Consider the following 22,920-nt stretch of genomic DNA (forward strand, 5'->3'; position numbering starts at 1 on the left):
AAATATAAGACTTTTCTCGAGTATTTGAAGTATTTGACACAATCACAGTCGGTCCTGATAGTATGGACCACTTGACTGTAAACAGCTGTTCTCACAACAACAGAAAGCTCACGGGACGCCCACAAACCAGACGTGTTGAATGTGGTGATTTCAGTGTTTCAAAAAAAATAAAAATAAAAATGTGGTGAGCATGAGTTTTGGAGGGAGCGAGATGTCCCTCTGTTACGACAGGACACTGCAAGCTGTTTGTCGTTCACATGAGTAGAAATGTAGAGAAGACTGCTGGAAGAGAAAAGACTGTGTGAGGAGAGAGAGAGAGAGAGAGAGAGAGAGAGAGAGAGAGAGAGAGAGAGAGAGAGAGAGAGAATAAAATCACCAAGTTTAAAAGTCCAAACCAAGTCCAAACCAGCGCAAATCCAAATCAGATCCAATGAATCAAAGCTTCTTTGCAACAGTCAAGGCGCACAATCAAACCCTGAACACTTCTACTGTCCAGAAGCAGGTCCAAGAAGAAGCCATTAATGATTCAAACACTATAAGCTTAATTTCCGCTTCATTCAAAATCACACCCTGCAGGACCAGGCATTATAGACTAAGAGGCCATCCACACGAGAATGCCGGTTCACATAAACAAGCTGTTTCTGGCTGATCATCCAAACGAGACGTCGTTTTAGAATCCTGAAAACGGGTTTTTTTGAACACGGGTCCCAGCGTGGGGAAATTCTACAGCCCCGGCTCGGCTGTGAGGTGAGGAGGGCAAAGACGATCTTTTGTGGAAAAACGGTGATGTAATCACCCTCTCGACTCCCCACCGCGGCCCGTGATGTCACTTAATAACTACAACAATCACAGACTACAAGCTCCAGTTGAGCTGCAGAAGCTACCGACACTAGCAGGAGGAGGAGGAGCAGGGCCATAGACCTATAGAACTCAGATTTATATAGAAGTCTATGAGCAGGAGTCTATTTTTTAATTTCTATGTGCTCCGTGTCTTCTTTTGACTTTTCTGTGTATTTGGTTAGTCCCAGCGCCCCTAAAGGCCTGGCATAAGTACTACATGCCCCGAAGGATGGACGAATGGAATTGTTTTTGAAGAACCCCCGGAAGAAAAAAGATCGTTTTGGCTCTTGTGGATGTGGCCTCAGGGTCACGAACAAGTCCAACAGTGGGTCCAATAGAGTCAACTGAATCTTTGATTTGTTAACTGATCATCATTTAATAACTCATAAAACCAGCAGAAGATTTAGATCGTCACCAGGTTGAAATCAAACCTCAAACAGTCAATTAGTGTACGGAAAATAGTAAACAGTCCTAAAACAGACCAAATCCCAAACTTGCTCCCATTGGAGTGGCACCGCCTTGCGTGGCGCAGCCTCCATCGGTGTGTGAATGGGTGAATGTGATTAATGATGTAAAGTGTTTTGGGACAGCTCGCGCAGTTGAAGTCCATTTATCATTTTCAAACTAGGCCTAACTTGCTCTAGAATCACATTCTATAGTCAGATTGAGACGATAAAGAAACTCTTGAATTGAAATAGTTAAAAATTATTTAAAATTCAAGACTGAAGCAGACAAAAATGTCATTTGAGGTGGAGCCTGTCCTGAATTAGCTTCATAACGACACTCAAACTTAGTCCACAAGAGTGTGACCAGTCTCAAGGGGGTGTTCACGCTTGGTTTGGTTAAAGCAATGCTTAGTACGATTTCTGCGTTGGTGCGATTAATTTTCGGAAGTGCCAAACCTTCGACACATTTGGTGCTGAGGAAACAAGTGGACGGAGTCAACTTAAAAAGCAACGCCTGGTCCGCTTGCAAACGTGATCAGGTGCCATTCAGTTGAAGTTCAAATGGAGCTTGAACACATCATGGACCGAGGAGATGTTTGTGAATGACTTGTCAAAAATGAAGTTCAGACCTGATCCACCATCAGCTCCCAACCAGACTGCAGCCATGTAAAACTGATCTCATTCCTGTCATAAAATCAACACTGCCTTAAGTTTTCTCTCATCTACAACCATCTAAATTCAAAGCAGAAATTGTAAGAAAAAGAAAAGAAATTAAACAAATTGACCCCGAAAATAATGAAAGCTCAAAACAAACTCATACGTAGCTCCTAAAACTAAAACATATCCACCAAAACTGGTATTTTAAGGATAAAAGTATTAATTAAATCCTAGTTGTATCCCTTTTTGAAAGGCAATAAATGAAGGGTTGCACAATACACATGAGTGTACGCAAGTGGATAAAAAGAATTATAATTCTAATTATTGAAAAAAAGCTTCACCAAGTGATGCAAACAGTAAAAGCGCAGACGTCAACGCAGCGACTCATTCATTCCTCCGCGCCGCAGCTTCCTCTCTGCAGTAATTAGCTCTGCGAGTGTTAATCCCGTCTGAATTCTGCACCTCAACATCAAAGGGGATGTTCAACAAAGCCACCGCCTGAAAATGAGAGCTGATGTGGGAGCGCAAGGATATTTATACAGCCAGCTGCAAACGCAAACATCTGCATGGCTTTTTTTAGGCTCCAAACCCCCCTCCGAGCTGTGAAGGCCATTTTTTCAACTTTTTTTTTTTTTTTTTTTTTTCAAAGCTTTGTGAGCAAAAACAACAAATGAGCCATGAGGAAGAAGATGAGTGTTGAACTGGCATTGAGTTTCATCCAATGAAGAACCCAGATGGCAGAGAGAGAATAGTGACATTGATATGAGCCTGCAGCTTAGATTGACCTTTGTTTTGATAGGTAGAAGGTGACAACAAGCCCCCCTCCTCCTCTTCCTCCCTCTACAGTGAATCTTACCATCAGTGAACCTGACAGGAAATTGTTTTAATGACTCATCGGCTGTCGGAGAAGCAGCCGTCAAACCCGCAGAAAGCTTTCATGTTCGTCAAACGGCAGCGCGGTGCAGCGAGAGCCTCGCTTCCGTGTTTGTGAATCAGAAGCAGCGTCAGACCTGAGCGTGAAGCTCCCTCCGAGAGTCATCACTCTTCCATCCTTCATCATTCCCACTCCACCTCCTCTCACGCTGAACATTTCTTCATTAGTGCGCACTATTTTCACCTGTCTGAGACGTGCAATAAGTGACAAGGTTAGATTCTGTTGCGGCACTTGTCGCATTGAGACACGGTTTGATTTTCAGTCTTAATCACTGAAATATTTATGTAGATTGGAAAGAAAACAAATCTAAAACGAACAATTTCTGGTGCTACACAACAATGGTGCGCCGAGTTAGGCCTGTGATATATAATTATTGCACATAAACAATATTTCAAAAATGCTGAGACAAAATTATCCACAAATTTAATGATAATATAACGTAATGCAAATATACCCTTTCAAATGCAATAAACTTTTATTTCAAATTTTTACCATTGTCGCTGGAATGTCTAGAACTTTTCAAAATAATTCAAATAAATAAAACAAAAAAGTATATACAATTTTTTTTTTTTAATGGATTGTCTGTTAACTACACTTGAATAAAAATGACAACCAAAAAGAATAAAAATGTATCCTGTCGCTGTTAAGAAAAAAGCCAGCGCAACTAAAAATACAAATTTACTCAAAACAATAAATAAAATGGCTTATCAAGTCTGCACTTATCGGTTTTCTCCTAATTTCTTCCACGGGAGCTCGCGTTGCTCCTCACGGGGTTGCATTCACTTTGTGTGCATTTCGAAAACGCTCCGAGTCTGTCTGCATGGAAATGCGCACCACGGTTGTAGTGAATAACAATTCTGTACATGCACAAGTAGATGGACAAGAACAACGTTTCCTCCAGAGTATCATGACTCCCAGTCCATATTCTCCTGGGACTTGGAAGTTTAGTTGAATCACCTGTAACAGCAATGTAATATGAATGTCTGTGTTTTCGCCATTGTTAATGTTATTAGTGTGTGTGTGTGTGTGTGTGTGTGTGTGTGTGTGTGTGTGTGTGTGTGTGTGTGTGTGTGTGTGTGTGTGGTTTCAATACTAAAAAACAACCCCATTAGTAGCCCAACAAGAAAATTACACAATGGACACTGTTTTCAAAATGTTGGCGGGTAAACGCAAAACTTTTCAGAAACAAAAACGCAAAAACGACGCATCTATACTTTCACTGTAAACAGGGTCTAAAGGAAGTAGTTTCCAAACTGGACTCTGCAACACTGTCGGGGTGCACCAGGGCAGATTGTTCAAAGATCGATGTCAAAGAAAACGCACAAGAAAACATTTTCAAGAATCTAAAATAGACCTGGGATTGTGATTGTGTCCACCAACGTTTGGCTTCACTGTGAGTTCAGAAGACTCTTATGGGAAAATCTGGGAAGAAACATGTTGACTCAAAGACCCAGATTCTCTTAAAATAAGCAAAAAAAAGTATGGAATTAAATACTAAAAACTACTAACAGCTAATACTGCATTGATGGAGGTGGGCACTTGGAATATTACCCGTTGTAATTTAATTACTTCCGAGTTCATTTGAATAAAAAGCAGCCGTTTCTTGAAAATCTGCAGATAAATGATATTATCATGTGAGATCTACACATGGCACTTAAAAAGCCTCCAGCTTAATACAGTCTTGCTAGTTTCACTTTAAATATGATTCGTCACAGAGTGTATCGATAGGAAATACTAGGTTACATGTGGAGGCACAAATACTGTCGTGTTGAGCGACGTCAATCTCAGCTCCCAGAAACTTCTCACTTTCCCAACTGGAGATCACTGCAAACTTTTATCAAAATAGTAGTAATAGAAAAACAAAACACAACACAACACAAAATAAAAAATAAATAAATAAATAAAATAAAATTAAAAAAATAATTTAAAAAAAATAAAAAAATATATAAAATAAAATAAATAAAATTAAAAATAAATAATATTTAAATTTTAAAAATTTAAAAATAAAAACAAAAACACAACACAACACAACACAACAAAACAAGCCATGTGCAGAAGATTTGAGTCCTTTCTGAACGAGGTCCTGAAAGCTGAATCACATGTTGACATGCTGGACTTCCAAGTTTAAACTTGAAGTTGAACCAGGGGTAATTTGAGGACAGGGTTAGCACTCTGTAACCCAAGTGTCTGGCTGACCGTCGTAGCTTAGATTTAAGGGTGAACATTTCCTGTTTCTATCCTGTTGTTGACAAGACTTTTTAAGCAGAAACATCGACTGTGGACAGAAGTCTTTGTTCTTGGTGCGATCAGACGATCCATTGTCCAAACTCAGGCTTCACTCTTAAATCCTTTCTTGCAGAAATTCTCAGAATGGATGTAATAACGGCAGACATATGGTGGCACACATGGAGCAGTGATACACCCGTTCAGCCTGTCGGCAGATGAAGCGGCAGCTTGTTCATCAGCCACAGTTGGTGGTTCGATTAGTCACCTCTCCAGCAGGCCGGCTCAGTAATCTCCAAACCGAGTGTCTGCCGCTCCTCCACCAGGATTTCTTACAACACTGGCATTACGACACCCTGCCTTCAGTCAACCCTGATCAACAGCAGCACTGTTTATGTTGAACTATGTTACTTTGTGAAGTGGCTTCATCTGTTGGTGAATAAATTCAGGTTTACAGGTTCCAGAGGTATGAGGAATCACATCTGGAAAACAGGCTTCTTCTTTTGAGAACCCTATGAAAAACTACTGTATATTACAGACTAGTATACTTTCAGAGACTCAATTTAAAAAGGGAAACTGGAAACATCATAGAGATTCATTCCAAACGGGGTGAGATAAGGTTCAGCCATTTATTATTACCGATTTTGGAGGATTATGTCTTACAGCTAATGAAAACCCAAAAATCCAATATGTCAGGAAATTTAAATACTGTGGGAAAAGTCCACATTAAGCAGCTAATTCACTCAAAATGCAAAGATGTATGAAAAAAACTTACAAGAAAGTGAACAAAATAAAAAGATTATTAGAAAAAAAAACTGAATGGAAGAAAAAGCTTGATTAAAGCCCAAAAATAAGTTTAAATGGAAGATACCTCTTAAGGAGTCAGAAAAACAATTACAAAGCAGAGAAAATAAAATGTTATTTATTGAAGAAGAACATTGAGTCATTGGTAACAACAGCTGTGTCCCTCTAACCATCTTAATTAGATTTAATGTCCAAACTGCAGGCTTGTAAATAGGATTGTTGGTTTCATACAAGCGTCCAACAGATTTTACATTGTGACCAGTTTTGTTTTTTTAAAAAAAGGTCCATACAGGTATTTTTTTTTCTCCCCCTCAGTGTTTACAAGTTATTTTCAGCACAGAAGTCGAATATTTGAACTTTCGCAGTTTTCCCGACGGAGGTAAGAAAACGTGTACAACATGTAATTAGTGTTATAGCGGCACTAAGCGAAGGCTAATGAGCTGCAACAGTTACACGAGAGCCACCGCTGTTTACCCCGAGAACGCGAAAGCTCGGGCAACACAAATCCCTGATGGATAAATTATGTGAAACCCGAGCTGAGCACAAATAATAAAGTTTTTTCAGACTGCAGATCAAAGACGGAGCGTGGAGGACGGCCGCCCGGACGCTGAAGTATGTCAAGGTTTGTTTGGGAAGGAAGAACATCCAGCTTCGTGTTAAATTGCGGTTTTGGTTTTCAGCTCGCCGCACGTGGTTTCCAGGTTTTATCACCTGCCACGCAGAACTTTTAGAAGATACAACTCAGTTTACAGACGACAGAAATACACGAAACGAGGCCGCGCTTGAACGCACCATACACCACGAAGAGGCTGAACTGATCATGTTTTAAGATAAGAGGATGCAGATATTACATGGCTGAATGAGGCTTGTGTTTGTTCACACGGTTGTAGTTTCCGAACAAGGTCTTCGATATTTCTTCAGTTTCCTGGTTATCTTTTGCTTATCCTCCTATCAACGGGGGTGATTCCCGTTTCATTTACTCACCCACACTCACAGCAATGTAGTAAAACCTGTCGATCTTACCACCAAAGAGCAATGAACCAACCAACAGAGGAGAAAATCAGCATTTGACAAGATGTTGCTCTGACAATAATATGAACCTCAACACCGCAGAGACCGAAGAAATGGTACAAGACCCAGGTGACGACGGCCAAACAGAGACTGAGCTCAGCTGCAGACCGCCTGCTGCCCTGCGTGTGGTGAACTGAACGGCCCAATAGACCAAGAGGAGCGATGCACTCTTTATCTTCTCTAATAACCAGGATTAAAAACTGACAAAATAAGGGGTTGTCCACGCACATGTGGAAAGTGTCTTCTTTACTCAAGCATGACATTAATTGTGATTGGACAGATACGACAACCCTGAGTGCAGAGTAGTCCCACTGAACTGTCTTTTATTTAGAAGTCTTCACTTCTTGGTTGAATAAGTAAGTAAATAAGTAAAATTAAATAAGTATAAATATATATATATATATATATATATATATATAATTAAATTAAGTACTTTCATTGTGGATGACATGAAATTACATTTGTACACTATCTGTGTTGCTCAGGATAAAATCAGCTTATCAGAAAGAGAAACAGGTTTTTTTTTTAAATGTTTTTGAGCATTTATTTATTTTTTTTTTTTTAAGTCTGTGTCTCTCTGGCTGACTGAGAAACTTCTCCTTTCTCGAGTGGTGAGAATCACCTCACTCAAGAAGCCGACTGGATGACCCCAGACTTTTTCCTCAAACTAAAGACCATCCAAGGGGGCATTTCTACTGTCTGGCATAGAAAAACACCGACCGGGTGGCACCAGCGGCGTTTCATGAAAGAGGATTACTAGAAATGTTCATAAGGGAGTTCTGACTGAAGGTGAGGACGTTGGATTGATGTTAATTGTATTCAAACCTTCTTTTTTTCATGTGTTTCAGGGTCTGACGCGGCGGTGATGTCACCCTCCTCCCGCCCCCACACCAAACAGTTAAATAATCTCCTGGCTGTTGTAATCCTCTGACATAACCGGCTGGACAAACGCCTCCTGCAGTGTTTCCTCCACGACTGTGAATCTGCACCAGATGTACACAAACAGTGAAGGGGCGAAGGCTGACACATGAACGAATGCAGAGGCACAGACACTCAGACCTTCCCTCGAACCGGAGGATGACAGAAGTAAATGTGCAGCTCAAGTTCACATTGAACAAGGAGGATTGTGATGATTGAATACAGACATGCAATACATGACAACTTGGCTTCATATCAGAAGTAATGATGCAACACAGTGACATCACCAGACGTGGGGTTGAAACTAAACTCGACATGAACTTCTGTAAAGATTCGTGAGGGGGAAAAAAAAAAAAAAAAAAAAGTTTCACATCTAGTTCACCCACACTTCAGTCAATCTGGTCCATAAATCTCACCCAGAGGAGTCAAACAGGTTGTGTCAAGAAACAAACATCAAAACCAGACTCAACTCAACATTGTTAAGTTTTAAGGCGATATTCAAACACAAAACATACAAAAATGCTCCAATCAAACAACAATTAAATACAAAATAGACACTAAATGTAAGATGCCAACATGCAGGGACAAAATATGTAAAAGGTTAGAAAAGGCAATTAGAAGCAGAAATATTCCAAATCCAAGGAAATCGATTATGTTGACAAATCAAACATCCACAAACAAAACACACCACTACAGGAAAAAGACAACAAAAGAGACATAGAATGACAAATAAATCACAAGACATACATTAACGTGGCAGATTAAAATAAGAAGACCACAGATGAAAAAGACACTGGGAGGATGCAGCATCAGAAGAAATTCAAATCTGAACAATCCTTCACAATGCAACTCAAAATACCAGAAAAGATATAAAGATGCCACAGTGAAACAATACGGATATGAAGAAGGTTATATTTACACCCAAAAGACCGTGAGGTGAAACACCAGCATAAAATATCACAAACCGTTGCAAAATGACAAGAAATGATAAAAAGGTTGGAAAAGATTTCAAAAGGTTGCATCAAAGAGACATAAAGTAAAACCAAAGCAGCTCAAATTTACCTTAAATGAAACTCAACAGGCAAAAAATTGCAAAATATGTATGGAATTAACACAAGGTGGCACACTACACTCACATTTTGACAACATATGGAAACTCTAATCGACCTAAATTACAAAAAAAAAAGCATGCAATTTGAATAATCAATTAAATTTATCATTTAAAAACTATAAATTTTGAGGCACCTGGTAGCATGTACAGGTATTTTTTGTTTTTTGTTTGGAGGGTTTCCATTTTTTTGTATGACCTTTGTATACATTTGTCTATATCAGAGTTCCTGAAAGTGAAGGGGGAGGTGACAAAAGCTTTTATATGAGATCTTGTAGATTTTCATACATAGTCTGCTCCTGTTCCATGACTATTCATCATTAAACTGACTAAATGGTGTAGACACTTCTTTCTTAAATTAAGTTATTCTCAAAGAATAATGGTATAGGCATCCCCTGACCCCCTGATTTCTCCTGCTTCTGTCCAATAGCATCCCTCGGTCAAACTGTTTTTCCTGCACTTGGGTGGGTTTGTCCTCCAGCAAGTCCAAAAACATTTACCTTTTATTTCGAGCTGTCTATAATCAGCTGGGATCAGCCCTAAACCATGCAGTGGACAGATCAGTAAAGATAGTGAGTAGCTGGTGGTGCAATTAAGTTCAGTTGTGTTTTGTTTTTTTCTATCTATGGCCTTCCTGTCAGTGACTCCATTATCCCATAATCCATGTCCCAAAAAGTCCCAACATCACGACAGCCCATCCAGGAACTGTTCAAATGGTTATACAATAACAATAATGATAAAAACAATAAAAACAATAACAAAACCAACACGGTTTAGTAATAACACGGGCGAAGACTAAATCACATTTCACCTCAGTTTCTGTTCAAAAGCAGACTTTCTCCGCGCGCGCCTCCACTCGCACTCCTTTAAAGTCCAATTAATTAGACGCACATTTCCCAGAATAGCATTTACACGAAAAGTGAAGGTGTCGCGTTTCTGGAGTGCAGACACAACACGAGCGGGAGCAGACTGAAAGAATAATAAAACCTCTATTTCTCCGCACACACGGGAAGGAGCGGTAGAAAATAAATAAATAAATGAATAAATAAATAAATAAATAAATAACCAGCAGAAATAAAGCGACGGAGCGGAGCATCACCCCGGATTAATGGCATGTTTGACTAAAGTCGTGCAGCGCAGACAGTAAGAAAACTCTCAAATGAAAGTGGGACAGGTAAATGTCGCATTTAAAGATTGCTTAACTCACCTTTCATGGCAGAAATGACAAAATACATATTTGTAATCCAGATTCATGGAGAAAGTGTCGCCGCGCGTCCTGTGTGTGATCAGCAGCGGGGCGCTCTGCTACACGAGCCCAGTACAGCACGAGAATCAACGTGACTGTGACGTCGGCCGCAGCCCCGCCCCCATGTCGACCTGTCACTCTGAGTGACAACACTGTCAGCCAATAGGAAGAGAGAACAGGTGTTTCTATAGTCACGCCTTGAATTATTATTGTCATTATCATTTAATTATTGTTTTACTTAAACTCCATTGAGGAATAAAAGTTAAATGTTTTAAGAAGATTTTATATTAAATAAATTCTGGGCTGCATATTTCTGAAATAATGGTATAAATCAGTAAGTCTGAGCATGCTCTCATTTGTCCAGGTAGGAGGCAGCTCAATGCAAATTGAGTCAAGTCAACTGGATGCTGAGATAAGTTACAGCAGCACATTGTTGTCTGCCATAATAATCTTTAAATTTAAGCTCAAAGGTTTTTCCTCACTGTGGCATAGACATGGAAATGTCTATATTTTCATATCTCAATGTTGTGCTGTGTCCCATGCTCTTAAGAAACATGTTTTTTTTTCCTTTTTAATCAGTTTTCTTTGAAATTTCTATTATTTCCTTGCCTCCAGATTGTAGTATCTCGTTGCCCAGTCTTGGCCAAATGGGCCTTATGCTTTGCAATGAGTTAAGTTGTCAATTTATTGTTTATCTCCATCCATCCAGCTTCTTTAAAGGGCTCATGAGGTGCTGGAGCCAAACCCGGCAGGTTACACCCTGGACAGGTCACCAGTCCATCATAGGAATAGGACAAACACAGAGGCAGACAAACACAGAGACTTACATCCATACCTAGAAGCAATTTGGGGTGTTATTCATTCCCAAATGTTGTTTATTTAGAAAAATAAAGCCAATCCTAGTGTGATATTCTGATCAGGAGAAAGTGCCCCCTATAAACAGAAATAATACACAGGACAAAAAAACCTAATCACTCAGAAAGCATTTACAGCACTGTATGAGAATAGTCAAGCAAAATGACCACAAACAGACAGGAACACAACAGAAATGATCACAGAGGAGGGAAAAAACAATAACAAAGTAGCACAAAATGACCAGTCAGTCACAAAATACGAACACAAAAGCTGACACAAATAACTTAAGAGACACTTCGCCATGAAAATGTTTCAGCAAACATAAAGAGACAAAAACTCTATCAAAGAGGAGTAACATTACCATAAGAATGATCAAAATCGGAAAAACAAATAAAAACTGCCAAAACAACCACAAACATTAAAACAGTTACAGAATGTAACAAGACGTGTGAAAGACACACAAAAAAAGAAATAATTGATCAAAGATACACATGTTAAACATAAATGACCTTATGGACACAAACTGAACCAAAACAGAATCTAGAAAAAAAGCCAAAACATGCAAAATATAACAAGATAAAAAAATTTACAAATATATATATATATAAAAATGAAAACAATATAGAGACAAAAAAACGCCACATAAGAGACAAAAAATGGGAATAAAATGAATTCAAACAACAAAAACACGACACCTAGATGATTCAAACCACCTATAATGAGGCATAAAACAACTCTAAAGCCACTAAATGACCATAAAGAGCCACAAACAACCACAAAATGAATTGAAACAATCACAAAGAGTCTAAACCCGCGATGTGAACAAAAGAAATGGGAGCTGAGTTCATGTCGCTTGTTTGTGTTTTGTGAATTTTCTCGCTGCCATTAAAAAAATAGCGTCTCTCTTTCGGAGAGACGCTGAAGCCCACAAAACACACAGACAGACACTTCCGCCGTGTTTGTGCCGTCTTCCTCCTTCACTGCAGTTTATAAAACAAACAGTTCAAAGAAACAAGAGGGAGGACAGGCATGAAAAGGAAAGAAGGGAACAAAAAGAGCGAGCTACAAAAAAAAGAAGAAGAAAAAAACAAAAACAAAGAGGAAGATAACAGAGGACGACACAGCAAGAAGCCGCAGAGAGACGCAGCTTCAGCAGAAATCTGCCAACCAGTTACAGCCGACCATCCAGCAACTAGGACTTCACCATATCCACCAAAATGTCAACTTTTTATTTATTTTTTTTTACAGAATTTGGGAAGGAAAATAACTCGACACGTGTGAAAAATTCAACACACCGTGAATCAAACAGCTGCAAACACAAAAAGACTCAGGTAAAATAAGCAGTATACTCTGTGACTCATTTCGTTATTGGCACGATTATGTGCGGCAGCAGTTCCCCTCCGTCATCTTTGGTGTTAGACATCTCCGCCTGGAGGAAGCCAACAGCTCCACTGCTTTGAGAAACACGTTCAAGTGCAGAGAAATAACTTTAAAAGTTCCCGTCAGAGGCCGAATGACGGAGTCTGGGATGTTAATTAAATCTGAATCCGCTCATGTCCCATATCCAAACGTGGTTAGTTTGTTATCCTAAACGATCCCAAAAAAATGAGAAATAATCGGTTACAAATGACACAAAGAGATATGAAACAATCAAAAATGCAAAATTTGTGTAAAAATTCGATCAAAACATATAATGTATGTATGTGTGTGTGTGTGTGTGTGTGTGTGTGTGTGTGTGTGTGTGTGTGTGTGTGTGTGTGTGTGTGTGTGTGTGCGTGTATGTATGTATGTATGTATGTATGTATGTATGTATGTATGTATGTATGTATGTATTTGTGTCCAGGTTGTTTTCTTTGTGTCTCATTACTGCCTCTTTACCAGCAATTCATTGTAAGTGAGAACCGATTCTGAAATAAAGGCAGAATAAAATAGACCTGTTATTATTTAGCTGTTGACTTCCTCAAGTGTTTTCGATCGTTAGAATTTTCAAGTCAGTGGTTCCCAAACGTTTCTATCTCAGATTTTCCAAAACCACCGAGCAAATCCAAAAACACCTCGTGACCAAATACAAGAGCAGGAACCTTCAAAATATAAATAAACGGCATTGATCTGCTTCAGATTCTAGATTCTCTGTCTTTTAATATCTAACCTGTAAACATCTAATGTTGACAACCTCAAGGTAAGTGAAACCCCCTGACTCCATTCTCGGGGTTCCTGCGGCCCTTGTTGAGAATCACCTTGATGTCACTGCTGCTCTCGTGTTGTTTCACTCAGTCGGTGCAGCGGGCAAAACACAGGAGGCGTGTTTTCACAAAACAAAGTTAAATAAGATGTATTTCAGCCATAGCTGAGCAAAGTGAAGCCCGAGCTAACAGGGCACTTCACCCAACATCCCACTCGGATTCATAAAACAAACCCCAACTGAGCCGCGGAGCATCAGTGGAAACGATTAGGCTCCCTGAAAACAGCCGTGCTGAGTAAATATCCGAGTGCTGCAGGCGAGAACGACTGCTGCCAGCAGAGAGAGGAAACTGAGGAGCAGCAGGAGCTTCATTCTTACTCCAAATTGGCAGAACAGGGGGATGATTTACGCTTGGAAACGCTGGTCGGCTGGCGCCGGCGCTCTCCGCCTCCCCTCATCAGACCCAGTCAATAGATTCGCAGCAGCGCATTACGAGTTGTTTGGAAAATGCCGCCACACTGCCCGGAGGATCCCGCGTCCCTCCCACCCGTCGTCCCACGCACAGACAACTGAAAGGAGGATCTCACATTCATTACGCGGCCTTATCAGCTCTAACGAGGGAGACTCGACTCTGGCAGACGTCCCCTGTCACATATTTGTCCTCATCTATCCTGCACACTCACCCTTCTTACGTGTTTCACAGTGAAAACCGGGGATTAGAAACTCATCAAAAACTCATCTGGCAAATCAGCAGAGGCCACCTGCCCCCGAAGCCTCGGGTCAGGGGTCGCTTCAGGACAGGCGGAGACAGACAGAGGCCTTCAGTGGCGCAGAGACATTCTGCTAATTGTGATTTAGACGCTTCCGTGGAGCCGAGGTGAGGGGAGTGTAGTGCTGCGGGCTGTAAAATGAACGGGACTATCAAGGGGCTCAGTATTCTGCAAAACAGAAGAGTAACTGAGTTCTACAACATCTAAACGGCTTCACAGCCAGCAGGCGGCAGGTGGCAAAGAGAAAACAGCAAACTTACACGAGTGAGTCTTCTTCACAGCGGCCGATGAACCTGAAAGACAGCACAGGGGCAAGAGGAGTGTTATCATTTTCTGACTTTTTAAAACAAAAACCAAAAAAAAAACGTTAACCGTTAATATAATGCGCGTCTTTTTATTTCATTCAAGTTTTGTACGCTTTGGGGTTTTGTTCATTTTTGCCCTGCAGTGTAATAAAATCCGACGCCAGACGTATATGCGCTCAAACACCCAGATATTCATGACTGCATTGATGAAAATTTTAAATTAACCTAAAAAGACAGTAAAACGACACAAAAACTCAAAAAATCTTCATCGGACAATGAGACGAAATGACAAAAGATTTTTAAAAAAAAGAGAAAAACATCAAGCTAAAGAGACACAAAGACCAAAAAAAGGTCAAAATGGCACCAAAGGAATGTAATCTGACAACAAATGAACAAAGAACCTGTTTTAGTCGACTCCGTACTCATTACTTCTCTCTTAAGTGAAAAGTATTGAGTGTCGCAGAGCTGCTGTCTCTCTCTGCATTACGCAAAGTTGTTTTTCATTGTCGTGACTCTTAGACATCTTGAACACTCTTAAACATTAGCATTAACATCTATCCACAGTCCCTGTGATGCAGCAGCAGCTGGTCTTCTCTTCATGGGAGTTTGTAGTTCTAATCACTTGATTTCAGGATTATTTCAGTTTTTTATTCATGCTTCTGACCTGCATGTACCACTGTGCTGTCTAATGTGTCCTCGCCCATGTTATTGCACACAGTTCTGATTATACAATCTGAAATCCAATCGTGTTTTTCTTTGTGAGTTTCTGAGCTCTGTGGGGGTCACAGTTCAAAACAAACGTGGAGAGCTCAGCATTTTATCCAGATGTTAACATCAGGTCACAGCGCGCCTGCTTCACATCGCCTCACGTCTCCAAACGGCCCCATCCACATCAGCATGGGGAAACCGTTGACACGCAGCCAATTAGTACTATGACTTCACTCAGTTTCACTCTCGCATGCCAGTTGCTTGCTGCATGACACACACACACACACACACACACACACACACACACACACACACACACACACACACACACACACACACACACACACACACACACACACACACACACAGCAACGATCTCACAACGGGGAGCCTCTTCCCCTCACACACATCTCAGCGTGTTCTAAGACCCACAGTCATTATTTGGGGGTGAATGTTGACGTACGGCGGCGGCGGCGGCGTGACGCAGAGCTGCAGCAGTCTGTCATCATCGTCATCTTCGCGCTGCTCTCCAGGGGGCCAGAGGATGGAGAGAGGAGGGTAAAAGGGTGGAGGTGGTTAGAGACGGGTGGTCCCGGGGCCAGAATCTGTCAAGGCCGCCCAGCTACTCTGTACTTAAGGGACGCTCTGTTTACTCGTCCCATCTGGACGATGATGTCAAAGCGAGGAGAAAGGCATGATTGCGATCGTCTCGTGTTTTGTGTGTTTGGGTGTTTGTGGTCTTTAATGAACTCTGAGGGTTGGGCAATAATATCATTAAATGAATGGGTTTTATGATGGTTCAAAGTAATTCTGTGAAGTTGCGGAAATTTTAAAAAGGATTCCATTGAATGTTTTACTGCAATAAAGTGTGGCGAATAGTTTAATCAATACCGATCGATATTTAACCGTTAAATATGACTTTAAAAAAAAACAACAGCTTTGAGTCCTATTTGCTGTGGCCATGTTAAAGTCGTACATCGAGCTCATATGTTACTCTCACACTGTATAATTGTCATTTAAGCAGCAGTCCAAAATGGAGAATGGTGTAATCTCAACTACACATGGTGAGATTTTGTTAACACTTCATTCTGCAACGATACAACCTCATGATATAATTCTAAATATCTGGGCCTCACTGTACTGTAATGTATCATTAACATGACAATTAATACTGCAAAAAGTGTTTTTATTATTATGGTATAATCCAAGAAATGATTTAGATTTGCATCAAAACATATCACACTTAATTTTTCTGTTTTCTAGGTCAGGGTTGTGGGCGGAGGCTGGAGTTATTTCCAGATGACTATGAGCGAAGTACCCCCCCCCCCCCCCCCCCCCCCCCCAGAGATGCAGATAATCACATCCATATTTACATCCACTGGAAATTTTGAATCGCCAATAAGCCTGAAATGCACGTTTTTGGACTGTAGTTGGAAACCGAAAGAAAAAACAACACACACACAGTGACAACATGCAGATTCCACACAGAAACTCCCCCAAGCTCAGACTCAAACTGGAGACCTTCTAGCTGAGGTGAGAGTGCTAACCACTACTCCACAGTTTACCAAACCACAATCCCCTGAGACGAAGTAAAATGTTAACACGTGTATCATCAATGTTAACTATATTTCTTGTGTGCGAGTTCAAGGCACCCACGTGAAAGCCTTCACGCTGTTCACGATTGTCTTAAAATAATCGTTTTTGCCCACTACGACTCCTCAAATATCTGACACAATCTGTAGGTGAAACATTTTCTTCCTCATTAGACTCCTTTAGTGCTGCATCGAGTTGAGTGAAAGGGACCAGATTCAAATCCCAGTTGTGGAAAGAAGGAAATGCAGCATGAAAACTAACCAAGTGTTGTAATGAGTTCCCGTGCTGACCGCTGCACAAGCGAGGGTCTGAATACAAGAGTTCAATATAAATATGAATCTTGATCTTGATCATCATAAATCCCTGATCATGACAATGGCACCTGGTGGTAGATGGGCTCAACACAGGAGAAAATTCACATTTTGTCATGGGCAGTTATGGATTTTCATAGTTTTCATGGTTTTTAAAACTTTCTTTTATAACAAGCTCTGCCACTCACTGACCACATCTCATCCTGTCGTCTCATGTGGAAACAGTGTGTGCTCCGTGCACTTGCTGTGAATGTGTGTATGTGTTTGGCTGCATATGGAGATTACATAACTGCGTCGTATGCAGCTGCGTGGAGCTCTTAGGTCTGAGACAAATTTCCCCCCAGGGACACTCAAGTGTATTTTATCTTGTGATTTCAGGCAGGCTTAATGTACACTGGATTTATAGCTATAATTATAATTCGCAGGGGCCTGGATGAGCTGCCTTTGGACATTAATTAAATGACCCAGCTTTAATGTCAGCACGTAGATCATTGTGTGTCATTGCAGGACTTCATTAATTGATGAAAAATTGATTTTGAAAATCTGCAAAAATGCTTTTTTTTTCTTTCTTTTTTTTTTAGCCAGTATCTTGTTGTACCTCGTTTTAGTTTTAATTGAGTGTCTGACGTTAACACACACATTTTGGACTACGTTACCATCATTATTGAAATTATATTCATTGAAGGGAAGGCTTCAAAAAAATTGTGAAACTGGTATTATTTGACTACCAAGCTGATTCCCCATCAGATTGGTATGAGTTAAGGTCTCAAGTGAATAACAGTAATGTGACCATTTGAGGAAACTCCTGCTCACTGATGGGGTGCACCTCATTGATTCTGCATTAACTCAGTCCTCCAGGAACAACCACACAGCTCTGTACACGTTTTTAAACCTGGCCGATTTGAGGGGGGGTTACTGGAAGTAATGTGAGTGCAAAAATTACAAGTAACAACTTACATTATATTTTGTAACTGTAATGTAATGTATTTCTAATGGAAAGCAAATAATATCATAGTGCAAAATGTAGAGTGAAACATGTGTCGTGTGTTTGGTTTTGGGTTATTTTGTCTTATCAAGATCTGTCTTATGCATGTTTGACATTGTGGCTGGTTCTGTCCTGTCCTGGCCTCCTGACCCTGGATTGTGTCGGATGTGCCTTGTTATTTCCCACTCCCCTTATGTGTACAGCTTTATCAGATGCCCTCTTCTCTGCGTTTTGTGTCCTGTACCTTGCGTGAGTTTATTCCAAACCTTCTCTGTATGTACGTTTGACTCTTCTCTTCCACTGAGTGAGAAAGTTGCAGGACAATGAGGTTGGACACAGACACCATGGATGTCCCAACCGTAAACTAGCGATGTGGGGACCAGCACACAGTTACCAATCTCAAGGGCATCTCGTATCAACATACATGGACAGACTGAAAAAGATGTTGGTGCAGAAATACAAGTAAACACTCACTTGTCTGCATTTGGGTTAAACTGCGTTGATGTTTTGATCACAAGTGGCATTTGAGTTTCAGAGACAAATTGAGGAATTGAAATACGTAAAAAAAAAAAAACAGATCAAATCTTTCGGTATCCTCTTCTCTGGTGCATGTTTTTTCTATTTAGCTTCATTCCCTCTGGTACGCTTCACCTCTCCTGTCAAGTCCTCCCATCAGCCATCTGGTCGACTGCCATCATGCATACACACACACACACACACACACACACACACACACACACACACACACACACACACACGCTATGCAACAGAATGGTCGATCGCAGTCGAAAGCAGCCTGTGTAAACACGCATCCCTGAGTCTCCTTGTCGAGTCCTTCCAGTCACCTGAGGACAACAGGACTTTGTATTTTTTGAGCTTTGTCTGAGGGCTCTTATTCCTGAGCTGGAATTAAAGACGTTAGTTTAAAGAAAAGTCTTTTGAAACTATTTAAATTCCCCTTTTGTCTGACCGTGAGCTCTGGACAAAGGGAGATTGTTCACAGTGTCACATCAGGTATCAGAACCCACCCAGGAGCCTTTCATCTCGGGAACACCATTCAAGTTTTAACACTGGTTTTTATTTTTTTATTTTTTGGTGGTAACCTGAGGCCTTGAGCGACAAGTTTGAATAACCAGCAGAATGTCTTTAACTAAAGTGAATGGACACTATAGGTTCTTATCTGAAGCATAGCTATTGGAGTGAAAGGCCCAACTGCACCTTCTGGGACCAGAATGTAAGATTCAAGGAGCTTCAGGGGTCCAACGCAGCACTGCGTGTGACACAGTAGAAAGAGCAAGGAAATCCATCATGTTAGGTGTGTTTGGTGTGATATAGTTTTGCATTTGTTTTGTCATTCCAGTGGAAAATTTTTAAACTTTTTCTATAGAAAATGTAGATTTCACGATTAACTGGGCGTAAACTAAACTAAACACGTGGCAGCTTGTTTCGCTCTACATTTTACATTCTAATGAATGCAACTGAACAGTTTGTCTTCCATTATGTTTAATGAGTAACTGGGAAGCGGCACAATCGTTCCAGAAAAGTTTCACGTTTGCATGGCAACATTTTTAAAAACAAAGTCAGTTCACACAGAAATGGCAGAAACAATGAAAATTATGTAGTTTTCATGTTGGACCACTAGTGGGTGCTGTTATTTTTTTTCGTAATAAAACCACACACACATGCACACAGAGAAGTATTGCCACATAATTAGTTTCAAAATATCATTGTCTTCGTCCCCTCATTTCTTCCTTGTGTTTCTTTAAATGTGTATACAACATTTGTCCTTTGGCTTTAGAGTTTCATCGGGTTGATATTTTGCATGTCTAGTGAACATTGACTGAGTGGTGATTTTCCTGCAACAATTTTTAGACGGACAAATATAAGTGTTGCAAAGTACGTCAATTATTATACTGCAAACCACCTGTTTAATGATGTTACCGTGGCAACCAGCTGAAAATCTATATACAGTATGTCATTTAGGATTAATTGAGTTAGGCATTCATTCACTTATAAATATATGTTGTGTTGATATTTTAAGATTTCTGCTGGGCAAATTCTCGTTGCTATTTTTAGTGTATTTTGTGCAAATATTATTTCACCTTTAATTTATATTGTTTTCTTCTTTTTCATTGGCTTCTGCTGCAAAACAAACCTGCGGTGGGAAAAATCAAAAACTAAAAGAAGAAGATATTTATTGTTATAATGGAGATCTGGCACTCCTATAAATTGTTGTATTGTTTTATTTGGTAAACAACTGAGCCAAGTACACACGAGCCTCTACTAATCCACGTCTTTGGAAATGATATATATCAGGAGTGACAATTCAAACTGTGTTCACCCCGCTCCCTCTCACATTTTCCAGCATAATTTGTGCTTCGATATTCTTATTAAAACTTGCTAATTTGCTCATGACATTTTCTCCACAGAACCACTGTAATTGTAACGAGGAGTCAAAAAGTGAAAGACAAAATTATCTTTTTAATTTCATCAGTTCTTATCTGAGCTAGACCGTCTCTGGGATTTCTTTATTCCCTCCGTCTGCCTATATTTAATGGAAATTCACTGCAGTCTGAATACCAGGAAGAGGCACTGCTGCTGCTCTCGCTCCAAGGTATCAATTTTAGATTGTCATTTCACCTCCAGCGGACTCCTGAAGGACAAAAAGGAGGATGAAGTAGAGAAATAAACATCGATGTGACGTTGACGGACAGCAGTTTGTCCTCAGACTGTCCAGGGAATAGTTTTAAATAAACCGGGGTGCAACCTCAACAGCTCATTAAAAGCCACAGGTGGGAAAACAACCTTGACGGGTTGAACTCACCTTTTTTCACCCGGGATTGCTTTGGATTGTAGAAGAGGAGCAACTGCAAGCCAGAATATTGTCAAAACTTTATTTCAGAGAAAGAAAAAAAAAACAGAGGTGTGTGTATATGTCTTTTCTTCTGGTTCATTAATGTCTCAGTATCATTTCATTCCGATTTTTCTTAACTCCTCCTGCAGTTTAGTGTGAAACTGAGAAAAGGTCAACATTTGAAAACATTTGCGGTCAATATTATTATTGTCGCATGAACAGAGAAACCTGAATGACTCAAAGTTAAACTTTTTCCTATGCTGAGCAAATGTATTACTATTTGTTTTATTTTGAAGGACATCGACGACACTGACGGTGTCAACATTTTGAGAAAGGTTCATTTATGTCAGGGAAACTTTTTAGATTTGGATAATATATGGTGTTTGGAGAAAGTTGCTGTGGTGGAGTTGACATTCCACCAACATCGAGCGAACATAGAATAGAAATATTTGATCCCTTTTATCTGTAAGATGATGAATTAAACGGGATCAATTAAATCCTGAATGGTGTTTTAATTTGTAGAGTGAGCTGTACCGTTATGCAGAAGTTCTGAGGTAATCGGTTGGATGAATATAGAAGACGGGTGAAGTTGGCAGTGTTTTTGTTTTGAGAACAATCCTAACAGGAAAGTGTTTTCAGGAAGTTGAATTTGTTCTCAGAGGTGGTGACGTGTCTCTGACATTAGTGACAGATCACTCAACGCACACAGTGGTACTACTACAGTAATACCACCCATAAAAGCCCGGGCAACGTGCACGCAGTCACACGTGCAGCAGGAGAACAACAAAAGGTGAGAATAAACGATGCCGTTGATTTCATTGATCATCAAAGCATGACCTGGAAAACTACTTGATTTAATGTGGCTGCAGAAATCCTCATCAGCAGAAATACGCCGGCGCTCGTTGCAGGTCCGACGGGCGCGGTCGTTTATCTGCAGCGACCTTTGACTGTTTCCAAAAAAATGACTCCCGCCTGCACGTTGACGCGCACTTCATATTTCAAAGACGTGATAATAGGCGTCTTCCTCGTGCGCGAACAAGATTCCTTTGTGGAATCTAGGCCAGATTAGAATATTCATTAGTCCTGCCCTTTTCAACTCTAGGCTGCGGGAGCAGGAGACTACAGGAGGAAGCAGTAAACACAACAACCTGAGATCAGCTCTGCAGACATTTCTGGAGCCTTTGTTTGTGTCATATTCTGTCTCAAGAGAAATCTGCAACTTACTTTGAAAGTTCATTTGGGATCAATGTCCAGATTTCTGAAGATGTGCTGTGTCTTTATGGTTGTTCTGTGATTCTTGTGTCTTATGTGTCTATTTATATCTATTTAGATCCATTCTTTATATTCAGCATTTCTTTCCCCTCTTTTAGCGCTTCTTGAAACAATTATTTAGTTCCTTTGATGTCTGGTTTACGCTTATTAAATCTATTTGAGTCTTTCCATAGCTACTTTGTGTGAAAAGGTTTATTTAAAAAAAAGTTTGAATCTCTTTGTAGCCTTGTTAGTTCTCTAATAATATCTTCCATCTTTCTCTGCAAATTTTAAATGGAAACTTCTTTTCTTTGAATAAAGTCAAATCCCCAAACTCATGGATGAACCTCAAAGTGGCTGCATTGTAAGCTCTGAACAGCATGTCAATAAATGGAAATCCAACCTGCCTCATGATGCCAAGCTCTGCCTCTGGGATGAATATTGAGTACCGCATACACAAAGCTCCAGTTTGAAACGTCAACCACAATAAACTCATCACCATCAAGCATCTGTTCGAGGAGCTACCAAGGTTGAGGCCATGTTTACACGTACCCAGGTATTAAATTTTTTTTTGCTATTTCTCTGTATTTGGGCCTTGCATTTACACATAAACGCCACAAACAATGATTTCTGAAAACTCTGGCTACAGAGGCGATTTAGAAAAACTCTGTGTCTCCATTTGCATCGAAAGAGGGGTGGACGGAGATTTACGTCACATTTCGTGAACTCGTGTTTTTTTCCAGGATTCTGATTGGCTATCATGGCTTCATGCTTCTAGATACACTGCCCCCTGCAGGTTTGGCATGCTCATAGTAGCTCTGAACCAGGTGTATATGCGAGTCCGTGTCAATGAAGAGGG

General features: G+C 40.3%; 1 protein-coding gene across 2 annotated transcripts in view; it reads right to left on the minus strand.

Annotated features, from left to right (window-relative positions):
* The window catches only part of LOC308127799 (nuclear receptor ROR-alpha A-like), a 91,916-nt gene that overhangs the window by 17,508 nt on the left and 51,488 nt on the right, over positions 1 to 22,920 (minus strand). Inside the window, exon 2 of one of the 2 annotated variants that reach the window (XM_080493124.1) lies at positions 14,315 to 14,347. The exons of the other annotated variant lie outside the window; for it this stretch is intronic. Within the exon in view, the coding sequence (XP_080349250.1) occupies positions 14,315 to 14,347 (33 nt within the window). The remainder of the gene's footprint in view (positions 1 to 14,314; positions 14,348 to 22,920) is intronic. 2 annotated transcript variants of the gene reach the window in all.

The sequence above is a fragment of the Lipophrys pholis genome (assembly GCF_963383615.2).
Source record: "Lipophrys pholis genome assembly, chromosome: 2".
In the NCBI taxonomy this organism is placed as follows: Eukaryota; Metazoa; Chordata; class Actinopteri; order Blenniiformes; family Blenniidae; genus Lipophrys; species Lipophrys pholis.